This window comes from Haliaeetus albicilla, chromosome 10 (genome assembly GCF_947461875.1).
Source record: "Haliaeetus albicilla chromosome 10, bHalAlb1.1, whole genome shotgun sequence".
Classification (NCBI taxonomy): Eukaryota; Metazoa; Chordata; class Aves; order Accipitriformes; family Accipitridae; genus Haliaeetus; species Haliaeetus albicilla.
The window spans coordinates 18422297-18446848 of record NC_091492.1 but is presented as its reverse complement, the minus strand read 5'-3'; the positions used below and the strand labels follow the sequence as shown (position 1 = coordinate 18446848).

The following is a 24552-nucleotide window of genomic DNA, read 5'->3' as shown; positions in this document are numbered from 1 at the left end:
GACTTCAACAAGTCAAAACCCATAATCAAATCTGTTTGACAGACCTTTGCACCCAGGCAAGAAAACTCTGGGTGATTTCAGCAAAACTCTGCAGGCGCAGTGTCCCAATATAGATCAAATTGCAGGACCAAGCAGCCACAACATTTTTTTAAGCTTAATTTTGGATACCATTGATTCCAAATGCAATAAAGACAGACTGCAATTATGGTTAGTATTTTCTTTATACATGCCTACAAATTTTCTAATAACTAAGAAAATACTTAAATTTTAAAGAGAAAATTATAGAACGAGCTTTTTTCCATCAGCCACTACGACTAATTGTCCTAATATTGTCCTTAAAAAATAAGGTTAGAGAAGAAAAACTTCTGAGAAAATAACAAAGATCCTAGCTAAGCTTCTCAAAACCACAATTTTCCTGCCTGTTTGATCTTTGTACAGTCAGCATAAGCCACTGAAACTCCTCCACAAATGAAAGGCATTCATGGGAAGCCATCAGAAAGCATTGCTCTTCCTCTGGGACCCAGGACAATAAAAGAAAAGTTTGTGTCTGCCACGTGGGCCTACGATTCAGCTGAAATGAACAAACCATTGCAATATTCTTCAGCTCTGTGAAAGCGATACTTCCTACTTTTTTGGAAGAAAGGAAGTCATATATAAACAGAACAAAGGGAAGAGGCAACACAAGTAGAGCCTCTCATAATAAATATTACAGTGAAAGTTTTGCTCATCAAACCAAGATTAAAAACATATTTTAATCTCCCAAGTTTTATGCCTTTGATGTATGTCAGAGAGGAAAGCTTATACATTTTGTAAGATTTACAACATTTCTAGTGGGAATAGCTTCGTATTTCAGTTTCTTCCCTGCTTCTGAAATTGAGAATATATCGGGTTGATTCTATCCCTTAATGCTCTGTCATACTGAGCACTTCTTTAGAGAACAGAAGTTAAGATGTCCTTTGGACATTTTTTCCCCACAAATAGGCTAGTGTTCCACTGAGCAAGGCACTGCAAAATCATTATAGTGGTGTAATGGTAATCTTTGTAACTATGAAATACTTCTTAAAATGCCAGCTTTCCTAGACCACAGGAAAGTTCAAATATTTGCACTAAACTCTATAGCATAGAGAACCACTAAATTGTATTTCTTTGCGGTGCTAAAATTAGGAGAAGGTTATATAGCTTCAGTAGGAAGAATAGTAATTTATTAGCTGTAATTTCCCCACTACATGCCCACAACAGCCTGATATAACACACGAAGCATTACTTTTCAGAATTACAACACACAAAGCATAAAACTTATGCATCAAGGGCTCCTTTTATAACATCTTCTAAGTTCTGCATTATTTTCTTGCCCTCCCATACAATGTTCCTGTGCAGCTTTTCTTGTTCTCTCTTGATGTAGCACCCATTGCTATCACAAAAGGACCTGTACTTAAAATCACTTTATCTTGCTGTAACAGTCAAATGGCTGCTCATTTCCACAATTTTAGGTGAGGACAAAACCAAATACACTAATGGTCCCGTCAGATGGCGTGAGGAAAGTTTCAATGTAAGTAACACTGAAAGGGAGGAAGTATGCATGCTCTCTCTGGTTTTGCATGTTGTACAACACTCTTGCTTTGGTCTTAACAACCAGCCATTAACTTTGGGGGACACCATCAGAAGAAGAAATTTTCAAGTGTAGTTTCACAAACACTGAAGTCAGAAGAGCAAAGGTGAAAGATGCTAGAATTGACACTTTAAACAACTAGTACAATGAAGGTAACTGTATTGAATATTGGTAGATTTAGTGTAACAATTTGTAAGGAAGATCTGTTAATTTCAGAGAAATACAAAACTAACACAGAACAGTTGTAAGTGAAGAAAACTCTGGCCAGTAGATAGGTGTGAGATTTAGCAGGTGGGAAGGAGGAAGCAGCTGAGGAGGTGACAAAAATCTTTTCAGAGCTGTAGCAGCCCCTAAAGAGCTGATAAAGGATTTCCTCCTATGTATAATTTCAAAGGCACGTGGACCACATAGCCATCTTTCCAGAAGCCAAATCCTTTCAACGTCTGGTATTAAAGTACTCTCGATCAGTCCGTTTGATTCCAAAGATATATGAGAGACATGCGGAAAGTTATCCAAAGATGGTAGCTTGCAGATAAAGGAAAAAAAGAGAAGGCAGAGATTTCAGGGACAGCAATAACACAATCATAGCAGATTGCCTTTCTTAAGGAAAGTAAGTGAAATACTGTAAGAGAAGAAAGGGTTATAGTACCAGAAAATGAATATAGATTTCAACCTAGGAGCAGTCAAGAAAAGATTATTCTAGAACTATTAGAAAAACAACAATACAATTATAATCAGAACTGCCAAAGCTGGAATGACACCAAAGGAACTTCAAGGAGCCTGACAGGGAAGACAGGTGTCTTGTCAATAAATACTGTGCCAGAAGAAGGTTCATGCACAACTTCTTAAGTCATTTGCCCAAAGCAAATAGCAAGCAAATGAAAGTGTGAGAAATAATAGGATTCTTGTCTCCTACTCTCCATTTCCCTTCATGTTGCCATATGGTATCCATATCTGTGAGGATAAGCGGTACTTTGTACCCCGGTGTTTCAGTTTTCATGACACTTTACAAGTCTCATTGCTCATTTCACCGCTTTCCACTAGCTACTCCTTAATGACACCCAGCCATTGCTTCCTTTGCTTTCCCATAAAAACAACATACTCAGGAAATAATGAATGTATATTTGTGTCTTTCAAGTAACTGCAGCTCCGTTTTAACCATTTACTTTGCAATAAACTTTTTTAAGAGAGCTTTTTTTCCTCCACAAAAAAAAGTCTACCTATCTTAAGGATCACGACATACTGACATACTGATTTTTAAAAATATACAAATAATATCCCATAGCTTCATTTCAGAGCTACAACCTACATTAATTTCTTCACCCTTGGCGGGGGGGGGGGGGGGGGGGGGGGGATAAAAATCATCACAACAGATGCAACAACTGAGCAATCCATAGCTCATTTTGAGTCTTCAGCCCAAACGAAATACCCAGTGACTGGTATAGTTCACAAAAAAGGCTATCAAAGTATTTCTAACAGCAAATTGCTACAAAGCATACTTTGCTAGATGGAGTTACTTAAGAAGTTGCTGTGGAAACAAGAAAGGATTGGCCCAGAGAGGAGTAGTGTAAACTTATTAACAGTAGCATGCTCAAGTGCTCCAAGCCTTAACTGAAAGAACCACCTGAAAAGGCAGAGTCATTTAGTCTCCTCTGATGAGTGCAAATAGTGGACTCAAACCAGTAGTCAAGATTGAGCATGTTTGGTGAAGATGCAGGTAGAGCCTGAGGAGATGCCAGAAGGTAAAATGAATCCTCCAGAACTACAGAAGCCAGGAACATACTTCAGGAAAAAAATAAAATTGTGATGAACATGACTCAAAGATTTACCTTTTGGCAGGGTAGTCTCTCTCTGCTTATCCTTTCTCAGTGCAAAACTGCTACATAGTCTATATGAGAAAATTCTGCATTTTTCTGCATTGAAGTAGCCTCTGAAGCAGGTATCAAATGCTTTTAAAAGAGAATTCTCTGTAGAAGACTCAAAATTTTAAGATATTTTAAAGCAGGATAAGGTAATGCTTAATATTGCTGAAGAGTCTGAAAACAGAACACTGTTCATAATAAACTAGGAGAAACAATATTCCTGGGAAATTGGAAATCCTTCTCCTCTCCCAAACCCCCAGATTTTCACAGAATTTTAAAGCCTTTTCCATTCACAGACCACTGCAGCTCTCTGGAAACTATCCCAAAGGGTAAATTTTCCCTGTGTTTAGAGAAGTGTTTGCAACGTGTTCTGTAACATGGCCTAGGAATGATATTCTAAATTTTTCACCTTTAAATTATAAGCTTGAATATGAAGAACATACAAAGAAACCCAAGTTGGACTTTTTTTTCTTTTCTTTTTTTTTTTTTTGAGAATACAGTAAAATTAATATAGCAAAAGGAAAAAAATCATCACTGTTCATAAGAATTCATTCGCCCAGGGAGTTTTTTCATCTGTCCTCTCCTTTACTTAGCTAGACAGAAAATAGATTTTGCTAGCTATGTTTAATTTCCACAGCTGTCACTGTGATCTAAAACATTTATATTGGAGCAATGACATTTATCCTCATGAAACCAGGAACTGGAGTACCAGTTCAAACACTGTATAGGCTACCTGCTATCTTCTGACCCCAGTGGTATCTTAGATTTAGAAGTTGTACTGTGCAAATAAGCAGTAAAATGTTTTTTTATTAAAATACACTTGAAAAATGCAATTAGTTCTTGAAACAGCAAAAGTTGACATGGTTCATATATAGTTATTGACTGGGTTAGTAAAAATGTAAGACAAAAGGAGATACAACAGTAAAATGAAACCAGGATACAAATACTTAACATTTCTGATGTATATCTTTAAGTTTATTTCAGGTAGAATACTTTGAATGTCTAGTAATTAATTTAATTGTATAAATTCCGCTTATGGAAAGAGTCACCAAAAAAGAGCGTCACAAGTAATAGATTCATAGCCCTAGTGAGAGAGTCATGTTAATTACTCAAGTCCCTTATGCAAACTTTTCAAATGGTTGTTTTGAAAAAAAAATTACAGCACTTCTGCAAACATTTATGGTTCAACCCAAGAAAATAAATAGTTGTTTGTGATGGATGTAAAAAGGAGTCAAGCAGATTTCAGCAGAGTTCGAAACAGGCCTAGCAAAATTATAACATAGTATACATTTGTACACAACATAATCTTTAATATAAAAACTGCGAAGTACATTGTTCTAGTTATACCAGCCACTTCAGCAAACAAGTTGCTCCATCTTTCCTGAACGAAATCTTAGTTACCAAGCTGGATCTTATTATTCACATTTAAAGCGTTGATATTTATGTAATTTAAGTTATGCCTTCAGTTGTATGTTCTTTCAGTCTTTTCTTGTCACCCCCTAATTCCTTTCCCTCCCCACTTCCCCCCTCCCCCCCTTTGTAGTAGTAAAAATGGATTTATACAAAACCAATAAGTTTTACTAAAAAATATATTCTGGTTTTAATCAGGCAGCTTATAACTTAAAATTTCACACATACACACTATTGCAAATGTTCTATCTGCAGACTTTCAGGCTGAACGTTCTGCTACAAAAAGGCTATAATACAACAACTCCTTCAAGAAAGTTGATTCAGAAATGTGTCAGCAGACAAAAAACTATTTTTGACATATAAAGTGAAATAATACATTCACACAAAAGTCACATTTTTAACTAGTCGCATCATTTGTTATTAGTCGTTTACATATTTAGTTTTCCCAGAGCAAGACCCTATGAAATGCTGCAGTCAATAAGTTAAATAGAGGCAAATTCAGATCTTCATATTAGTACCTTGCAGTTCTTTTGATCCATGAAAGCAAATATCTGCCTAGTTTCTCTTTCCTGTTCTATCACTTACTGTGGTATTTCTAGCTTCAAGGAGTAATGGGAAGGAAAGGAAAAATAATTTTGAATGATGAGGCATCAACTTTTACATTAACTTCATTATGCTGACTACAAATAAAGTTTAAAAAGTACAGATACTTTCTAATTTATTACTATTCTCTTTCCTGTTACACTCTTGCACTTCTAAGATTCTTTATACTTCAATTATCTTTATTCCCATTTCTCTCTATTTTGTTAACCATTCTCTCACTTTGTTATACTATCTTCCTTCTTAAAATTGTTTCCCTTCCCTGTTCCTCCCTTTCTCCTGCAACTTATTTCTTCCCAATTTCTCTCTCTGCTCTGCTCACAAAACCACCCTGGCCTTTAATTCTGCCTCCTACTGAACCCTCCTTCTAGTTCTTATGCTTTCCATACATTTTGTGGTGCCAGACTACTCAGTCTCTCTGCAGCAGTAGAAAAAACATTTCTAAGCGTAAATGAACCTATTAAAATAAAAGTGAAACACTAAAGGAACAAAAAAAGAAGGAACAAAGCCAGTGTAGTGCTTAGTATTTGTACAAGAGAAATAAAGCTAACCACAGGCCAGCAATTGAATGGCAGACAGCAGTTAAACAATCTTAAACAGAAAAGTCATGTAGGAAGCCACAGTGCCATATGCAGAGTTCCCCCTGGAGCATGTACAGGAAAAAAGTCCCCCTGAAATTTCAGCATGTCTGCTTTTTATCCCACAACATAGGACTAATTGTCCTCAGTGTCTGAGCTGGATTCCTTGCATGCTGGAGCAGAACAAATACTACTTTTTCACCTATCTGTCATGGCAAACATGAAAGACTATGACAAAAGCAAACCAGGACTAATCTTAGCACCTCACAGAGCTCTGAGCAAAACACCAGAGAGAAAAGCAGAGAGAAAGTTAGCACACAAGAGACAGTAAAACAAAATCATCAAATGAGTAGATGGACAGGAGCCTCTTGCCTCTGTGCTTCCACTTACTTAATAGTCATCCTATCTGCTGTAGAGCAACATTAAAACACCCACAGATATGGTACATAGATTAAACATAGATTATTATATTATGTTTCAATCTTCTGACAGACTGAACGACTTGATGCAGCAGTTCAGGCATTAAGCGCATAGCTGGTAAGTGCCTTAAAACAGAGCTTTTATACACCATGTTCGAGCTCTGCAAAATATATATTGTTAACACTTGATCAGCCTAGTCTGATGCTGAGTTTTCTTAAAACACCAAGTCAAGATCAGTTATGTCTCTATTGGAAAATGCAGAGGCAGGCTATCACATCCCTTTACAGTTTCCAAGATTAGCATCATTTGAGCTGAGAACATACTACAGTCTGAAGCTTGAAATACTGACCCCCAGCATATGAGCTGCTCTCCTTCCATTTTTGGCTTCCAAACATTAATGTTTCCTTCCTTGCTCTTTAACCACCTTCTTTGTTTATATGCAATATGCAAGTCCTAAACATTGCAGAGGGCTACCATGTACCAATACAATTCTCCTGCAACTGGCTTCTAACAGTTTCAGTTACTAGCAGAGAGGTTTTAGAGGAGAAAAATGCCAGTGAGGGAACTCTTGCAGGTCTTCCGCCATCCCCATGCTTTTCCAGATTTGAAGTAGGCAGAATGCCCACAGCTTGAAGAAGCCTCCAGATGGAACATCTACCTCAGCATTTGCAGTCAAGTAATGTGTTAGGGTCACCTTTACAGAAGGGAGCAAAGCCAGTGTCACAGCATACTTCGGTAAACCCTAACAATTGCTGTAGATCACAGAAAAGTCTTTGCAGTTGGACACAGCAACTCAGAAAACCAGGACTGTGTGAAAAACAAAATGGCAAAAAGCCTTCACTGCTTCCCTCTTACCAGCTGCAGCCCTGTAAGGAACAGAGCTCAGCAAAACAGAAAAAGACCATAGTATTTAGGGAAAGGCTTGAAATTTTAGGGAAAGGGTAACTTCGCACAGCCACAACCTTTGAAAGAATTGAAGGCTTTTAATATAGCTCCTCAGTTCTGAAAACAGAGTAGTTGGGAGACAGCTGGCAGCTGGACAAGAGTCTCTACAGTATCTCCAAATTACCTGAAATGACAACCATATATATTTATACATTATAAAGTGTGTGTGTATATATGTATACATACACACAATTTTATACATACATACATATATATATATACACACACACACATACATAATCTTTTCTTTAACAAATCCTTCCAAAATGGCTTAGAATGAGACACAGGTAGGTATCTACTCTCTTAGAGGCTAAGTAGGGAATGCCTTCTTCCATGTACTTTTGACTACACTTCTTTCAGTTAAAAGATTTTTTACTATTTTTAAATGGAGGATTTCTGGAGGACCTATTCATTGCAAAGAGAATTGATGTTCTAACGACTACAGCTTCAGACTTGGGCCCCTAAGGAAGAAGGATGCTCCTCTCCCCACCCGAAATTACCTCAAAGTAATTTTCAGATAAAACAGAAAACACAAAACTTTTAGTAAAAAAAAAAAAAAAAAATCAAAGTAAGAAACACTGCAAAAAAAAGACCCCAAATAAAAGAATGTACCTTTGACCTCTGGTAATTCAAACAGAGTGTTAATCACCAAAGGATTAACACCCTCTGCATTATAAATAACATAACCAGTCATCAGGAAATTATAACACCCCATATAATCAAGAAACACTGAAGTCTACCATAGAATTATGCCCAAGCAGTGAGAGGTACTAAGATGGGAAACTAACATACTGTATCAGTTCAGTAAGATTCTGCAACTTCAAGCATTATGGAGAACAGCTCAGTACTTAAACAGATAAACCTCTTTCCCTCTATGTGTACACATGTGTGTATATATATATGTACACATGCCCATGTGTTTATGTATATAAGCACACAAATAATTGACACATTTTGAACGTTATACGCATTTTTTAAATTGTTAAAAATCTATGCACTTATCTCCCTGATTTTTTGGGGGTGGTAATTTTATGTTTGTTGCATTAAAATCAGACACTTTTTTTAACATACTTTAAGTAACTTTCTGCATTCGATGTAATTATTTTTTGCTTAGACAAGGACTATTTCTCCCTTATTTGGTTCTGTAGTATAACCCAGTAGCATATTAAATGTAGTATTATTACCACACAAAAGCATCAATAAAGAAATTTCTATCAAAGCACAAACTTTTTTAAAGGGATGAAAAAAAAAAATCAAAGAAATCTCTACACACAATATTCTGCTTTGAAGGGGACACACAGCTACCTTATCTTCTGTCATCTTCTCCGTAACTGCTGCCCCCATTGCAAAGCTTCCCCTACCCTATTTTCTTTCAAACCACACCATGCCTTTTTGCCTGAGAGCCTTTGCCATCCTTTCCTGCTCTTTCTTGAAGCTTTCCCTGCCAAGCTTGTTTTCTATTCCCACTGTACCCAAAGGTCCATTCCACCTACACATCTAATTTCAAGTTTTCCAACCACTACAGCACTTCAAAACTCCTGTCCCAGGAGTCCTCACTCATATTGCCTTTGGTCCTGTTATTCTGTCAACAGAATGGCTCCTAAACCCTCTTTCCCATGTTTTCACTGGCTACTGGCACCTACTGCCACTCTCTCTTTGGCCAACTGCAACCTGCAGTCTGCTGTCCTGCTTGCCTGCCCCCCCCCCCCTTTACTCTTTCAAAAACCTGTAAAAGGTGAGTAAATAAATAAACATTAATATACTAGATGAACCAAATGAGATGGGAAGGAGAACTCGCTCAGCACTTACTGTTTCCAACTGTGCCTGTGCCTTGCTAATCAATCTTCTCTAACCTCCCAGACAGGAGGGTTCCACTAGGACCAGGATCCCAACGTTTCCACAAGAGGAAAATCAGACCTTTTCTTTAATGTGGAGTACCTCTTGAAGAACAAAAAGAGCAACTCATCTCAAGGAAGAACAAGTCAGTTCAAATTACTTTAATTTGTAATCGTGTTTTCTGCTGAGACCGAGAGATCAGGGGAGAAAAGATGCACAACCTCACAATCACACCACACTAATTTACCTTCTTCCAAAGAATGATAAATGAAGGTAGTGTCACAGAATCTGGTAACACAACTGCAAGCAGGCAAGGTGAGGTTGGGATGAACATGGACAGCTCTTCTCATGTATAAAGATGTTAAAATTAGATGGGGGAAAAAAAGAAAAGTAGACTCAGTTTGAAAAGCCTTTACAATCTAAACTGCACCAGAATTTCTCCTTCAAATCTTCAGTAAAAAGACATACTCTAATTCACTTCTTCACATTGCAGAATAACTAGCAAATTTCACCTTTCTCAAGCCCACTACAAAACCCCACAGGATTTCTTCAACCTTGTGTCATTGCTTATGACACAACTATGAAATACAGTTTCTAAATGAAATACACTTTAAGGCTGCACCATGAGAAAAAGCACAACTTAATTAAGTTAACTAAGCTGATTAAGCCATGCTCTTTCACCTATTACAGGAAGTATTTAGCCCTGGAGCCATCACAGCGTATGACATGTTTTCCAGAGATACTGTATATATTTAGTCACTGCAGAAGAGGAAAAAGCAAACACCCCATATGTCAGCATGCCAACAAAAGAACAGAAGAAGTATCAGCTGATAAAGCAGCTGTTTACATCTCATTCTTGTCTGGAAGGTAGGTATTACATTGCAACGGAATAGATGAAGTTAAGAGAACATTACCCCAACACTTCAGATCTGACTGTTATAAAATAATTGCAGTAGGAACACTCTCTCTGAAAATCTCAGTCACTGATATTATTACCTGGCTCTTTGTATGTTTACAAAACACTCAGACAAATGGATTTAAAATTGAATAGATTATGGCAGCCTTATTTTAAAACAATTAAGATTAATCTTTCTCCTTTGTTGTATCTAAATGAGTTTATATCATTAAAAGAATTCTTTAAAATTTTCAATCCTTTCAAAATGTCTAAAAGCAATTTCTAAAATAAAGACATAGCTAAATAGCATTATTCTTATCTTGGCTTTTGTCGGTACAAGGTTGCTGCTCTGTGTCTCATAAAGATTTCTGGCAGAGTGAGAAAACCTGGTCAGTATCAGTCTTTCCTGGGACCTGTCTGAAGTGTCGACAAGCAGCTAAGCTGAATATTAATACACTCTCCATCATCAAAAGCTGTTGCATACCCAAAGGATGAGAAATATTTTAATCAGCTTTCAGCTTGTCTAGTAGAAGTCAGTTTATTCCTTTGGGATTATACACTATGTGCTCAATTTTTGTCTTCGTGCTCTCTCTCTATTACTTTTGAAACTAACAGCAAAGAGCCTAAATCTGCTGTTTTGTTGGAAAAAGCCAACTAATGCTGTGATTCAATTACAGTATTTTACATTTAACAAGAAAATGTAGAAGATGAAAAGCAAAGAAAAAAGTTGAGAAAACAGTCCTGTATCCCAGTTTTTAATAGTAGGATTTCTTAAAGAAACCAGTGGGACTTTTTTTGTTTTATTCAATATTTTTGCAAATTTTCTGAGTTTTCAAGACTGATTCATCTGTTGTCTTACCCATCTTTTACCCTCCGCAGTAGATATGTAAGTTTTGATGCTGTAAATTCACAATTCCTTTAGCATAATGACCGCCAGTAGAACTGACCCATGAATATATACATGTTTTATAAACACGTGTATCAAGTGTGTCCTACATGAAAGCAAATAAAAGATCAGTAATGGAATAATGGTCTGAAAAGCCTCGACTATAAAACTATAATTGCCTGGTAACCTCTCCTTTCTCTGCTGTCATTCCTCTGAGAGGCAAAGTCAGTCACTGTAAGGTTGCATTAATGAAGATACCACTTAGAGGAGAAGAGGAAAAAAAAAAAAAAAGGTGAGAAATACTAATAATCCTAATTATATTTTTTTTTAATCCTTTTAAAAGCATCATAACATTTCAGACTAAGATACAGCCAGGACTTGTATTGGCCTTTGCATTGAGCACCTACATAAACACAATATAGAATTAATTTTGTGTTACTTCATCCCTGCTTCCTTGGGGATGGATGTATTCCCATAGTACATGTAATACCTTGGTGCTCCTTCCTCTTCCTGGTAAGAGGAGACAGAAATATAAAGCTTAGCTGCTGAAAGATTTTCATATACTCTATCACCTCAAGAAATTCTGGGAAGTACAACCTTTGTGTACTTGGTACTACACAGCATCAGCATAAATTGGTTTGTACAGGCTAATCTTAAAATAATTTCCATCTAAATCTTCCGTCAACAACATAACCAATCATTAGTTTTGAGCAAAGGAGTGAATTCAGTGGTTCCACTACTGCAAATGATTTCAGCACAGAAACTCCTATTTCGTAAAATGGCAGCTTGACATTGGACAGAATAGGAAAACAATCAGTAAAGGATGCCAATGAGTAAACTTACTCTGCCATGTGTCTGAATTACAAGGAAAGTCTTATAATTCACTTACCCAAGCTGACTCCCACCACAACATTGACAAATCAATTGACCTAGCTAGCTAGTGAAGCTTTAATCCATTAGTATGTGGCACACAGCTTGAAGATCAAGCTAAAATATAATTATTAGCAGTGTAAATATGCATGTGTATATACACACACACATAAAAATAAAATAATCACTTCGGTTTATTACACAATTATATTGATTCCTAGGCAGCTAGACAACATGAACTGATGCACTATTCCCAGCTATTAAGAGTGCACTTTGCAGAACAGTGCATGCTAAGCATGAAGTCATATTCATCTTGAACATAGCTCCACTGATGCCATTCCTATTCATAAGCAAGAATCTGGCCTGTTCTCACCATTCCCTTAATCATTCTATTGTATTACAGAAATTCAAAATGAGTCCTAGGAAAAGAGATGCCATTAGTCTGATTGCGATAAACAATCACATTATTTTACAGGAATAATCTACAAGATTTGCTACACTTAAACTTTATATTACAGTCTCTGCTGTGAGAATTATATAGAGTTCAGATTCTCCAGCAGTTCAAGGAGAACTGCCAAAACCTGTTGTTAACTAGAGACATTCAAGAAAAGCCAGTAATTATTTTCTTACTGCAGAATAGTAAACATTATATCTACAGCTTCAGTATTATTAAGCAGAAGCATGTGTAGTAAGAAATGAAAAGTGCAAAAAAGATTCACTCAAAAGCTCCTCAGAGCTACAACTGGGAACTGCGAGGAGACAATTGGGGTCAGCCACAACACAGTAAGCTCCTTCTGTTATACTTAGATTGACAGAACCTGCCCCTCTGAAAAAAACCCCAACCAAACCAAAAATAAAACCCACATTAAAAAACCTTAGATGTGGCCCAAATTCTACAATTTCACAGTAGGGGGGAAGCAGAAATTTGTTAGGTTCCTTCAACTGCAGAATGTTTGCTCCCTAGGACATAGCCAGTAAGTAACTCTTTTTCAGTTACAGTAAAAATCATGGCCTCATTTTATTGATGAGGAATTTAAGATCAGAAATAGTTTGCAATCTAAAACCAAAGTAAGACCTCAACATTCTGATCTCCACACTGATTTTGAAAACCACATTTAAGCTACTTGCACAAGTTAAACAGAGGGTCAGTGAAAGAATTAGCATCTAATCCATCAGACCATAATGCTTTCCATGGCAAGTACTGAAGCAAATTTTTATTTCCTTATATATAAAATGAAAGCTATAAATTTGATCAAAGATTAAGCAACTGTTAAAAAATAGATTGCAAAAATACTATTCACCCTTGATCTTGTTAGGAATTAGAAGGACTGACGATCAGATAGGAAAGAAAAAGTATCAATGCAACAATGGCAGCTTTTTGGAAGAAGTCACCTCCTTCGCTTACAAAAGCCATTTGGAAAGTAAAACAGCTGTATTCTATTTTATAGTGGTTACATAGCCACTAAAATACAATAGCAATAAAACCATGTTTAGCAATCCTAGTTGTACTCTACAAAAACAAAAAAAAAATTACAGCAATGTAGATGGTGACATTTTAGTCACACTGCCATTTACTTTCACTTTCATTTGAAATCACAACTTCCCCTACTTTGTAGCAATCAGTAAAAATTATTCCTGCCAAACCACTGTAATTCAGTTTCAACACCAAACCAAATCTGTTTTTTGTATCTATGTAGCATGTGCATAAGCATACACACACAAATGTACAAATGCGTAGGCTCTATATCTGATCACTCCTATGACTGCATAAATGAGAACTAGAAACCACTTTAACTATAGTTAATAATTAACCAAGTTTTATATAACATATAGATACACAAATTTCAAAAACACAGAAAAATTCCTTTTCATGAAGTGTTATTCTCAGTGTTCAATAATGGTCTTTTATTCAGTTTTTCTACTAGGAAATGGATTTCTAAGAACACAAAAGGCTTGGCAAAGAATAATTGGACTAGTAAAACAATAGCACAATACTACTACACTATTTCCACAGCAAATAAGCCTTGATAAATACACTGTTGATAAAAAGATCTTTCGTTATTCCAGTATGTCCATCTAACATTCTGAGGAAAAAATGGTGGAAACAGCACACAATTTTATACAATCTACAATAGCCCCATCATACTGATTCTGCTTTCACTGAAATCAGTCACATAGCTCCCATTAACAATAAAAGGGCAAAACCAGGTTCTAACATATCCTTCCAGTACTGACACTGGATTCACAGGGATGCAGCAGGAACTACAATCTGAGCTCTTCCCTCTCTGCCACACACGGGGTGACTTGCATTACTACCAAATATATTCTAACGCTCTCTAAACTCTTCTCCCACGTTGTTCCTGCTGCCAAGAAGTGCAAGCGCTTGCCCCCAGTGCTCACTCCCTATGAATACCTTTTCTCTAGATATAACTTTATATGATTCAGAAGTTACATAAAGAAATTAATTAGATCATCACAGTTAAAAACCCCAACATACCTGTGTATGTATTTGTGTGTAGAAGCATGTACATACACCTACAGTCACACTATGCACCAGCTCTGATAGTCTATCCACTATGAGAAAACTTTTACATGTGATGGAGAATCCTGTTTAAACCACAGTGCTCAGCTCAGACAGAGATCCATCTACACAATTCAAAGACAAGATTGGGGCATAACCTATATGCACAATTTTGATTTCTGCTGATTGTGTGTTATATGTATTTATGTTTTAAATACTAACACAGAGCTCATCACATTTTACATGCAAGTACATGTATATACTACACACAATCGTATACATCCTATAGTACAAAAACACAGTGAAAACAACAGAAAGAAGCCCTATTACGTATTACGGTAAGAGTTAAGCACAAGACAACAGAATTCTAGTCACCCAAAACCGAAGCTCACCAAGATACAGTTGTGTACACAAGAACACGTATGAATGTCAAACTCGTAACTCAGGTGCAAATCCACCTAGAAGGGAACACAAAAATGGGACAGCATGCCCACCTCCTTTGCACCATCTGGTGCAGCACACACTACCGGCCACACGACATGCACAGCTGCACAAGCCACCCATGGTCCTTCCATTTGTGCTGTCAGAAACACATCTCACTTTCCTATAGGACATAAATTGTCCTAAACTTTTCCTGGCTTATGCCAGTTTACATGGTAACCTTAATGTTTTCAGCATAATTCTCACAGTGTGCTGTATGAGTTGGAAGACTGCCCTTTTGACAATTCCAGGTTATAACAGAAATGTTATAGTGGTTCATATCAACACAGCTTAGATCTCAACCAGCTCACATAAGGGTTAAAAATAGAAAGTGCTATCCACTGGTTTGCTCTGATGTTCCTGTAGATATTGTCACTGGATGTATCCTCAGTAGAATTCTATTCAACACCTCTGTCTTTAAGTACAAAGCTGTAGGCTGTAGCAGCTTTAGGAAACATAAGTATCCTTTTTTCTGCTGCACAGTATCTGTGTGTGAAATTCTCTAAAGGGGTTTAAGTATTTACCCTGAACACTATCAGACAGTTTCTAAAATTTTCCTTATCCTGTTGCAAAAACACTTCAAAGAGAATCATAAACACAGTCCTTTGTGCTTTCAGCACACACTTTGTTTTGGAAGCTTAAGTCTGAATTCCCTCAGAATTGTAAATATTTTTTCTGAAAGATGTGCAATACAACTTGACTTTTTTTTTTTTTTTTTTTTAAGATTGGTCGTGATTCTACTACACACAATGCTGAATCCTTTTTCCCATTTCTGACAGCTAAAAATACTGGGGTCAAGGAAATTAGTGCCAAAAAAAGAAAAAAAGAAAAAAGAAAAAGAAGTCTTCAGGATCAGGTTTTGTTGTTGTTATTGCTGTTGAAGATAAAAGGTACATTTCCAGAAACATCTGACTCCTAGTATACATAAAACATAACCTGCCAAAAATACATTTATTTAAAGGGTCTGGCCTAAACAGATAAGAAGAGCCCCAAAAGACAAGAAATATGGCTAAAATTTGGGTCTTTGAGCTGCCATGTTGTGCCTACATTTCACAGCTCATTAGGCAAACACGATCACCCATCACTGCATGGCCCTCCAATAGAGGAGTATGACACTGCAATATGTAAGCACAACAAGAAAGCTAGAAAAGAAATTAAAATAATACCTCAGAATTTCTTGAATTTTCGCTGACAAGGTCAAACCAATTCAAATATCAGTTAAGTTGCTCTGCATTTTCTGAAAAAAGCTAAACAACCAACCAGCCTGTTTGTGATCCCATTATCTTTTTTTTTTTTTTAAATATAATTGGTTAGCTGTTTAAAGTGCCAAAGTCTACAAAAGCTAGGATTCCTTTTAAAAGCATATTTTATCTTATAGCTTTTCACGGTTATTCTGGAACTCAAATACCCTGATTTAAATACATATTTAAACCATTGTTTTAATTTGGAAAAGGAAAAAAAAAAATATGGCCCTGGGCTGAGATTTTGTAGCTCAAGTTTCAGCCTAGACTCAATTCTAACTGTCAGGCTGTAAGCCCCTGAAGTAGTGGCTTATAGCTGAAACTATGACATACTTCATATGTAGCAATAGTAGCAAATAAGGAAATAGACCTCAAAAAGGAAAGAAAAATAATTTTACAAGAGAATAGCTTTGCTCTCTGATTTCAATTTAGTTGTATAAAGTGATAAAAGCATGCTGTTGAGAATAACAGTAATAAAACATGACTAGCAAATACAGTTTTTAACTTTTACTAATCAAGGTGAAAGTTGTACAGAAAGATACCAGTTTGCGTGAAATGCCACTTTGCTCATTATAACTACACAGAATGTGCACACTTTTGCTTTTACACTACATTTATAAATTAAAAGGTGTGCTGTGTTTCATTATCATCAGCTGTATTTTAGGATGCCAAAAAGTGAAACAAATGGTGTAACAATTACTTGTGTTTCAGTTATATCATTAAAACTTAGTTCTTTAAGATCTATGTTTCATTCCTTTAAGTAGACCCTTTATTGTAGGCAAACAGTTACGTTGTATATAACTCCAAATCAGCCATACTCTTTTCTACATTTTAGTTCTACAATTTTTTTCATCTTGCCAAATTCCTGCATAAATACGTGGCATTAAATGGAGCCTAGCCTACCTAACATAATTATATATGTTGTGATTCTATACTGCAGTGACACTGATACATTTTAATAATCCCAGTCTCGGCTCTTACCCACTAAAGTCAATAAAGGTTATTAAGGCCAACTGCCATATAAATACATTGCTACATTGCTAAATGGACTGTCAAAGCAGGAAATACAATTCACACCATATAGCACTACTAGCATCTTCATTTATTTTATTATTTTTCTTAAAAGGACCACTAGATATGTTAAAAAAGTCTTCAAAGATTCAATAGTTAAGTATAATCACATATGTTTATTTTTCGTTCCACAAACAAAAACCATTTCATTGATTTACATTTTACTTATTCAAATGTGAATCAGCCTAAAACAAAATAAACAAAAAAAGACTGTAGGACTTCTGCAGTTCTTACTGATTTGGCATGGTGTTAAAAGATTTTCATAGCTAAAATAAATGTCAGATTGCAAGGTTTGCATGATATCAGACCCTGAGAGACAAATTGTCTCTCCACTGAATCTCAGAACAGCTACAGCAAGACTTCCTTGCATCACATGAGATTTCAGCTTTTCAGACTTCTCTTTACCCAGAAAGCAAAGCTTGTACAGTCTTTTTTTCAAATGGTAACTCTCCCTTTGAATTCAGCAAGCATTTATCCTGATGTTGCAGATGATAACGTGTTAATCTTGGATGACTTTTAAAAAAAAACAACCCTCAAACATTTGAATAGCCTTTGTATTTTCAAGGGAGGGGGAAAAAGAGAAGAAGATCGGTTGAACTGCTTTGGATTTAATGGTTCATAAATTCATGAGGTAATATTGTGGGAAATGTGATGTTTTATCAGAATGTCATTCAAATGAAAGGTTTAACATTTACATCACAAGAGCAAGCTCTAAGTAAAACTATCCTCAGGGAAAGAAATGCCAGGAATAAACATTATGATAAAATTGTGTGCTTGCTATAATGTACAAAAATATTAAATAATGCCCAAAGGTTTGACGACACTGGGTTAAACTTCCTGCAGTACTGTACTCTGCTGTGACATTGGAGTAATTACAATTAGCAGAATCAGAAATTATTTTGGAAACTTTCTTTTCTTCTTTATAACTGCTTTACTAAACAAGGGGAAAAAAAAGGCACAAGACTGACTTTTGTATCACTCTAGACACATATATAAAAGAATGTACATCAAGAGTTGGTCAGCTCACACAAAAGAAAAATACGTTGCTTAAGTATTTTCTTTTAAGGAACAATATTCTTCTGAGACAAGACCAACAATTCTAAGACATTTTTACTTTTAGCATTTTGACACTTTTTTTTTTTTAAGAATCATTCAGCTAAAATTATAAATTTGGAGAAAACACGTCTACTGTAGACTACTGGGTACCTTCAGAAATACCTTTTTGATTCAACTTAATGCTGTGGAAGCTAAGCATGCACCAAAACACTACACTTTTTATGTTAAATTGCTGTTGAATTTGTTAACCCACAATTGATTTCCTGTGTTATGGAATCTTAGAGATTACAGCTAACTTGAAGCAACAGGGATAATTCTTGATGTTAATGCTACATTTCTATGTATTCTCATTAAGTCAGTGCCTGTTGTTGGCATTAAAACTGCGGCTCAACATTGCCCCCTACCGTCATTTTGTGAAACACTAAAGGACAAAACGTAGGTTAAATCCAAAAAACCCCACCTACCTCCAAGTCCCAAATACAGTAAGCATCAAATTTACTTAGAGACTCAACGAAACAGACATTCTCAATTAACATTCTCTTCTGTCTCCTTCAATAGCTGAAATTAATTGTGATTAATATGTTATAAGTCATAAAACATTAAAGCAATTTTTAAAATTTAAATTAGAAGCAGCTTCTGTCTTGGCCCAACCTTCAGTTTGCTGATAAATATCATCCTGAGGCCTGTTGAAAGGAGATACACTGACGCCACCATGTTTCTAATTAGACACACATGGTAATGTCACACCAACTGCAGAAAACCTAACCCTTGAGAATTCCTGAGTTTGCTAGTTTTCCATGTTCTCAACACACAATGGATATAAAATAACAATCAAACATTCTTGTCTCTACCTCATCTAAGCCTGTGTTACAAGAAAGTAAGTTGTCACTTGAAAGAAAAACAAAACAAAAGATTTTTTTAAAATTACAAAGGTCATTCAAGAATGTGAGCACATAAGAACACAAAAAATGAGGAATAAACCCCACATAAACAAGTTATTTATAACTTCCCTCCTTTTGTAGGAAAGTTTAATGTTCACTGATTCCTTGTGGCAACTGATTTCAAAAATGAAAGTTCCACTTTTCCACACTTATTTTCCAAGTCTGAAACCAGCCATTGCTGGAAAAGTTTACAATATGTTTGAGCTGGTTAGTGAGTCACATTTCCCCCAAAACTCAAGACCATATTCTTGTCGCACTGTACCTCCAAAGATTCAAAACCACCTCTACTACCAATCATATTCAGCATCCTCAGTTACATTACAAACTTTTCCAAGTCAACTACGAGCAAATTAAGGCTTATGCTGTGACCAGCAGAAATGACTGAGAAGCAGCTTCTAAGGCAGACATAAGGATATGAGTAAGGCACATTTGTCAATACAGTTCCTTCTGTGTACAGATCTAGAAGCAGGCATGCTCACAGATGTATCAAACCCTTACACTAGCAAAGCGTCCCAACTCATTCTTTACTTGGACAGCAACAACAAGCAGGCTAACAGTGCTTGTCACTGAGTCCTTTTTCAAGGAAAGCAGGGATGTACTTTCAAGTATACAGGAACCAGCATCACTACAATTATTCAAGAAACTAATCTCCTCTTGTTGGTTCTAGCTATGGTGTTAAGTGTGCAGGTAGACTACAGACAGATAGTTGTACCTCCAGATCATCAGATTTTACTCTCAACCTTCCTCAGATACATTCACCATTGTTGTCATTGGCAGAGTTGCCCATCTTGGTGTTGTACGAAAAAGTTGACAATGCAGAGTTTCAGGTACCAATCAGTGTGATGTAATATATATGACTGTCATCTTATGAGGCTGTCAAACTTTAAAAACAAGCAAAGTCAGGAAGTAAGTAAAATCTTGGTTTTTTGGATCTTATTTTGTTCACATTTCTTCTGGCTACTGGGGAGAAAACTAAGAGGAGGCAGTGAAGGCTGACATTGATTCTAGTTTTCATATGTTCTGAATAAAGTTTAAAACCCATTACTACAGCACAATTAAAAACTTAATTGTGAGTGCTCTCAGAATTAAGCTCTAGAGGCTTTAGACTATAAAACTAGCACTTACCATAACCTCCATTTGCCTCCAAAATTCTTCCAATTTAGCCATAGGCTTAAGCCACCAATCAGTGCACTTCAAATACCGCTTGCCTTGAAACCAAAACTGCCTAAGCCACTCAAATTCAACCTGCAAGGTAAAAACGTACAGTAGCATAAACATGTATGTTCCTTATTTGGGGCAGGAATAAGGTATTGCATGAATCCAGCTATACCTGAACAATCCTCTAGAAAAGGAGGTTACCAAAGTACTCATTTCTAAATGCACCCTTACACCTAGCTGTTTATTTTATTTCTATTCCACATGAATTTGGGACCTGAGCTACTCCCTTCAAATCTAGAGAGGTGCAAAACCCAACTTTTTTCTTTACATGTGGTATGTGTACAAAGAATACTAAAACTTCAGGTTTACTCACAATCCAGCCAAATACGGACAAATTCTGGCTTATTTTGATTAACGTTGTGGATTTCAAAATATTTCAGTCATATAAAAAAGATTGAAAAAACTTGCAGTAATAAAATTGCTAGAATGCAACCTAGTCAATTGCTACAGAATGAGAGTGTAGCATTACAAAGAATCAGAGTTGCTCATACTTTACCAAACAATCTGGTTACAGATAGGCTACCAGTAACTTTGGGATTGACTGGATCTCCATCTGGGACGGGCAATTGCTCTGCTCAGGCAGGGGTGCAGGGCAGAAGGGGTGTCCCACAGCTGCTCCTGCTCCCTCTGCTGGGTCTGCCGTCACAGCAAAACCTGCTAACTCACAATCCGCACATCCCCGGGGTGAAAAAAGCAGGTTTCAGCTTTTTGGGGCATCTGAAGTAACAGGTTTTTTCCAGGACAAAGCTTGTGTGGAAACCGTACTTTAAGAAGAAAACAAATTCCCCACTGAAGCAATAAAAATTCCATCAGGAGCAAGCTAATACTTTTATTTGGAATATGAAACACAGCAAGTGATGTAATACTTTACTTTTGTGTTTTTTTTTTAAAAATGTCATATGTGGATGGCCCATCAATGTTAAGACAAGAGAAATATTAGCTTACTAAAACATAGTATAAATATATAACTCATCAAATATTCTTTAAGCAAAATAATTCCATTTATCCTAATTTCCAGTGAGCCTTTTTTCCTTTAATAGTAATCCATAGTTCTGCTCTTCGGAATTCTGTATTTATCTTTGTTGTGGTAGTTATGTTTCACACCGAGTTCAAAGCTCCTTTAATCATTATTTGTACCACAAAGAAGTTTTTGTTTATACCTGCTCAGCTCCGATAATGCAAATAAAGACAACCTGCCAAGGTGAAAGAATAAAGAAAACTGCCCAAAGCTGTCACCTAATGCTTTCTTTCCTGCAAGGGTGAACAGAATGGCTGCAGAAATCTGAAAGTGTTCCAGTTAACATTAACTAAATGTTTGGTCAATACATGTTAAAGACTATAATAAAAGATACTTAAAAATTTGAAGTGTATAAAAAGAACATTAAAGCAACTTTGTTGGTAAAATATAACAACATGATTAGTTGGCAGACATAGATCTTAAAATATTTTCAAAAAAACCTGACTGCTAGCCTAGTGACTTTTTAGCACAGAAGTCTGATGACATCCATCCTAAAAAAAGCTGAAGGAAAGTTAGCTTCCTCTACCGTATTAACAAGGTATGAAGGATCAAGTATGGTTTGTTAAAAAATCCGTATACACAGTTTTGGGAAGGCTGAGCATATCGACAGTTCAACTACAGTTTCAAGGACTAGATACTTTTTTTCTTCCCCCACTTCTTTTTGGTTTTGCTGGCCTCTACCACAAAAGGGCTGTAACACATGATGTCTGCCAAACATGTTTCATGAAATGAATCACATGAAGCCATTAATCAATGAAATTTTTTTTTTTAAATTAAAATCAATGTTACAATATGGCTCATCATATTTCAGTCAATCTGATTTTTGACTAGTCATATTGATTTGTTACATTAATCTATATAATTTCTGTCTAATTCAAGTCTGACATCTTGGCCAAATTTTAAATGTATCTTGATCCTATACAGAGTATACAACTTGACAAGGAAGAGCTGCTTTTCAGGTGCAAGAGGTAAAGTTTAGCAACAGGCTAGTTAATTTTCTGCAGGATTAGCTGGTCTCATCAGAGGTCAGTGTACCAAATTGCAGTATGTGGTTGTTTAACGATGTCGACTACCATTTCCTAGGGCTCCCAAACTCAGGTCCACATTCATCTCACAATGTCTCAGTTTAGCTCTAAACTGAGTTAATAAAATGGAGGTTGGGGAGAAAAACAATGTTTCACCCACCAACTTAGCCATCAAGCTGCTTGACAAGTGACTGCTCTGAACTATCACCTCTAAACAGGTAACTGTTGATTCTGGAAAAAAACCAACCCCATCACCTCCATGAGGCAATGGTGACAAGATTTCTCTATCACTCTGTCCTTGTTTTAGATACATGCAAGCATAAACACTTAGTTTTGCTAAAATCTCCAGAGATTCCAGTTATGCTAAGTTTGTTTGGTATTTTTAACACATGAACACTTTTTACACCACATCCATTACTAAGCACATAGTTTAACAAAAACACATGCCCTCTGCTTTCGAAGCTCTCTTAAAAGCTATATGTCTTCCTGTTTTCATTGAACTCTCTTCAGGAATATCTTTTCCTGTAGCAGGAAGGCACTCTATTGGCTTGCCTCCTTCCACAAACAGGAGGAGCCGTACCAGGAAAAAAGCCACAACAGTAAATACTGGAGAGAGACAAAAAACTCAATTCTAGCCTTAGTGGAACTGAAGTTACAGAACATTCATCTTCTGTGACAAAAGTCTCAGGTTAACAGCTCATGCTGAGGATTTTGTAACAGAGTTTTAATTTGGAGACTCGCATGTATCAGAGCTAACTTTAGTTATCATTAGAAAGCATTTTATGTGACCGAACAGGACAAAGCTTAACATATAAAAATATATATGCTGAGTGTTTGAGGAACAATTTTCATCTCCTAATTAATTTTCACTTACAACTTACATCTGTGCAAGTAAGCTCAGAATCAGACCTCATATGTCTAACCAACATATTTTCAAGTTGTCCTTTAAACAATGATTAAAGGCCAATTTTAGGTTATAGTCAATACTGGGTAGTAAAAGGCCAACAGTAGCATTTGACATTTTGTGAGGCAGTGCTCCTCAGTCAATTATTCAAAAGTATTGGTTATTAAATGCCACACATGTAGGTGATCTATATTTTCTCTCTGCCGTACTAGCCAGCCACCAACCATGCTGTCAGCTCACTGTGATGTGCTAAAACATATTAACCTTCCTTTGGCTGTGCACACTGCTACCCTTTCTCAGCAGTGACCTCAGTGTCTAACACCATATACCTTCAACTTAGCTAGCCTAGGCTTTTCTACATCCCTGTACATTCACCACACTTAAATTTATCTACTGCTGCCATAAAAATAGATTTGCTGTAGGCAAAAGTCACTGTACCTCACAAGCAAAAGAGCAACCAATTCAGTCTCAAGTTTTAATCATGATAATCAGGATTTGATAATCATGGCTAAGTAAAAACCCTGATGAGGACAAAACCCTACCTTTGCAAACTTAAGTACTTACTTTGAAACCTGCTACGTTTTCAACACAATCCGTAGATGATAAAAAAAACTTCCTCTAGTGTTTTACTTCACAGAGAATATCCAATTATTAGTTTGGTGTTGGCAAATAAAGAAGCCTTGAAACCACCTCACACAATATGAACTATTACCAGATTTTGCATTACTCAGAGCGAGGAAAACAAATTTTCTTTGAAATGTGAAAAATAGGCTGGCAATGAACTTTTCTGCAGATTTATTTTTATATGTATGAGCATTTACATCATCTGTCTAGCACTGTTTTATTACTTTAAAAAGCATTTACTTGCCAATGGGTTTCCCCAGGTCCCCTGTAGCTCTGTTTGGGACATACCCAGCAGCTGTGCATATTTTGGAAAGCCAAGTGTGATTCAGTAGGGGCAAGAGTTTCACATTTGGTGAACTCTGCAAGATCATTCATTTCAGGATAAATTATTACTGGCCAAACAGCAATCTCATTGCTTAAAGGGGTAACTTCAATCTCTAACACTATGCATGCATTGTTAGGCTATTGTATTTCACAGCTGTCCAGGTAATTACTTCTGTCCACCTTGCTACACCCTGTTCACTGGATACCCTACCGTTTAA

General features: G+C 36.4%; 1 protein-coding gene across 4 annotated transcripts in view; it reads right to left on the bottom strand.

The window, feature by feature from the left end:
- Positions 1–24552, bottom strand: part of FTO (FTO alpha-ketoglutarate dependent dioxygenase) — a 263361-nt gene that overhangs the window by 160374 nt on the left and 78435 nt on the right. For 3 of the 4 annotated variants that reach the window (XM_069793680.1, XM_069793681.1, XM_069793679.1), the window contains one exon: positions 20347–20466. The exons of the other annotated variant lie outside the window; for it this stretch is intronic. In XM_069793680.1, coding sequence (XP_069649781.1) covers positions 20347–20466 — 120 coding nt within the window. The remainder of the gene's footprint in view (positions 1–20346; positions 20467–24552) is intronic. 4 annotated transcript variants of the gene reach the window in all.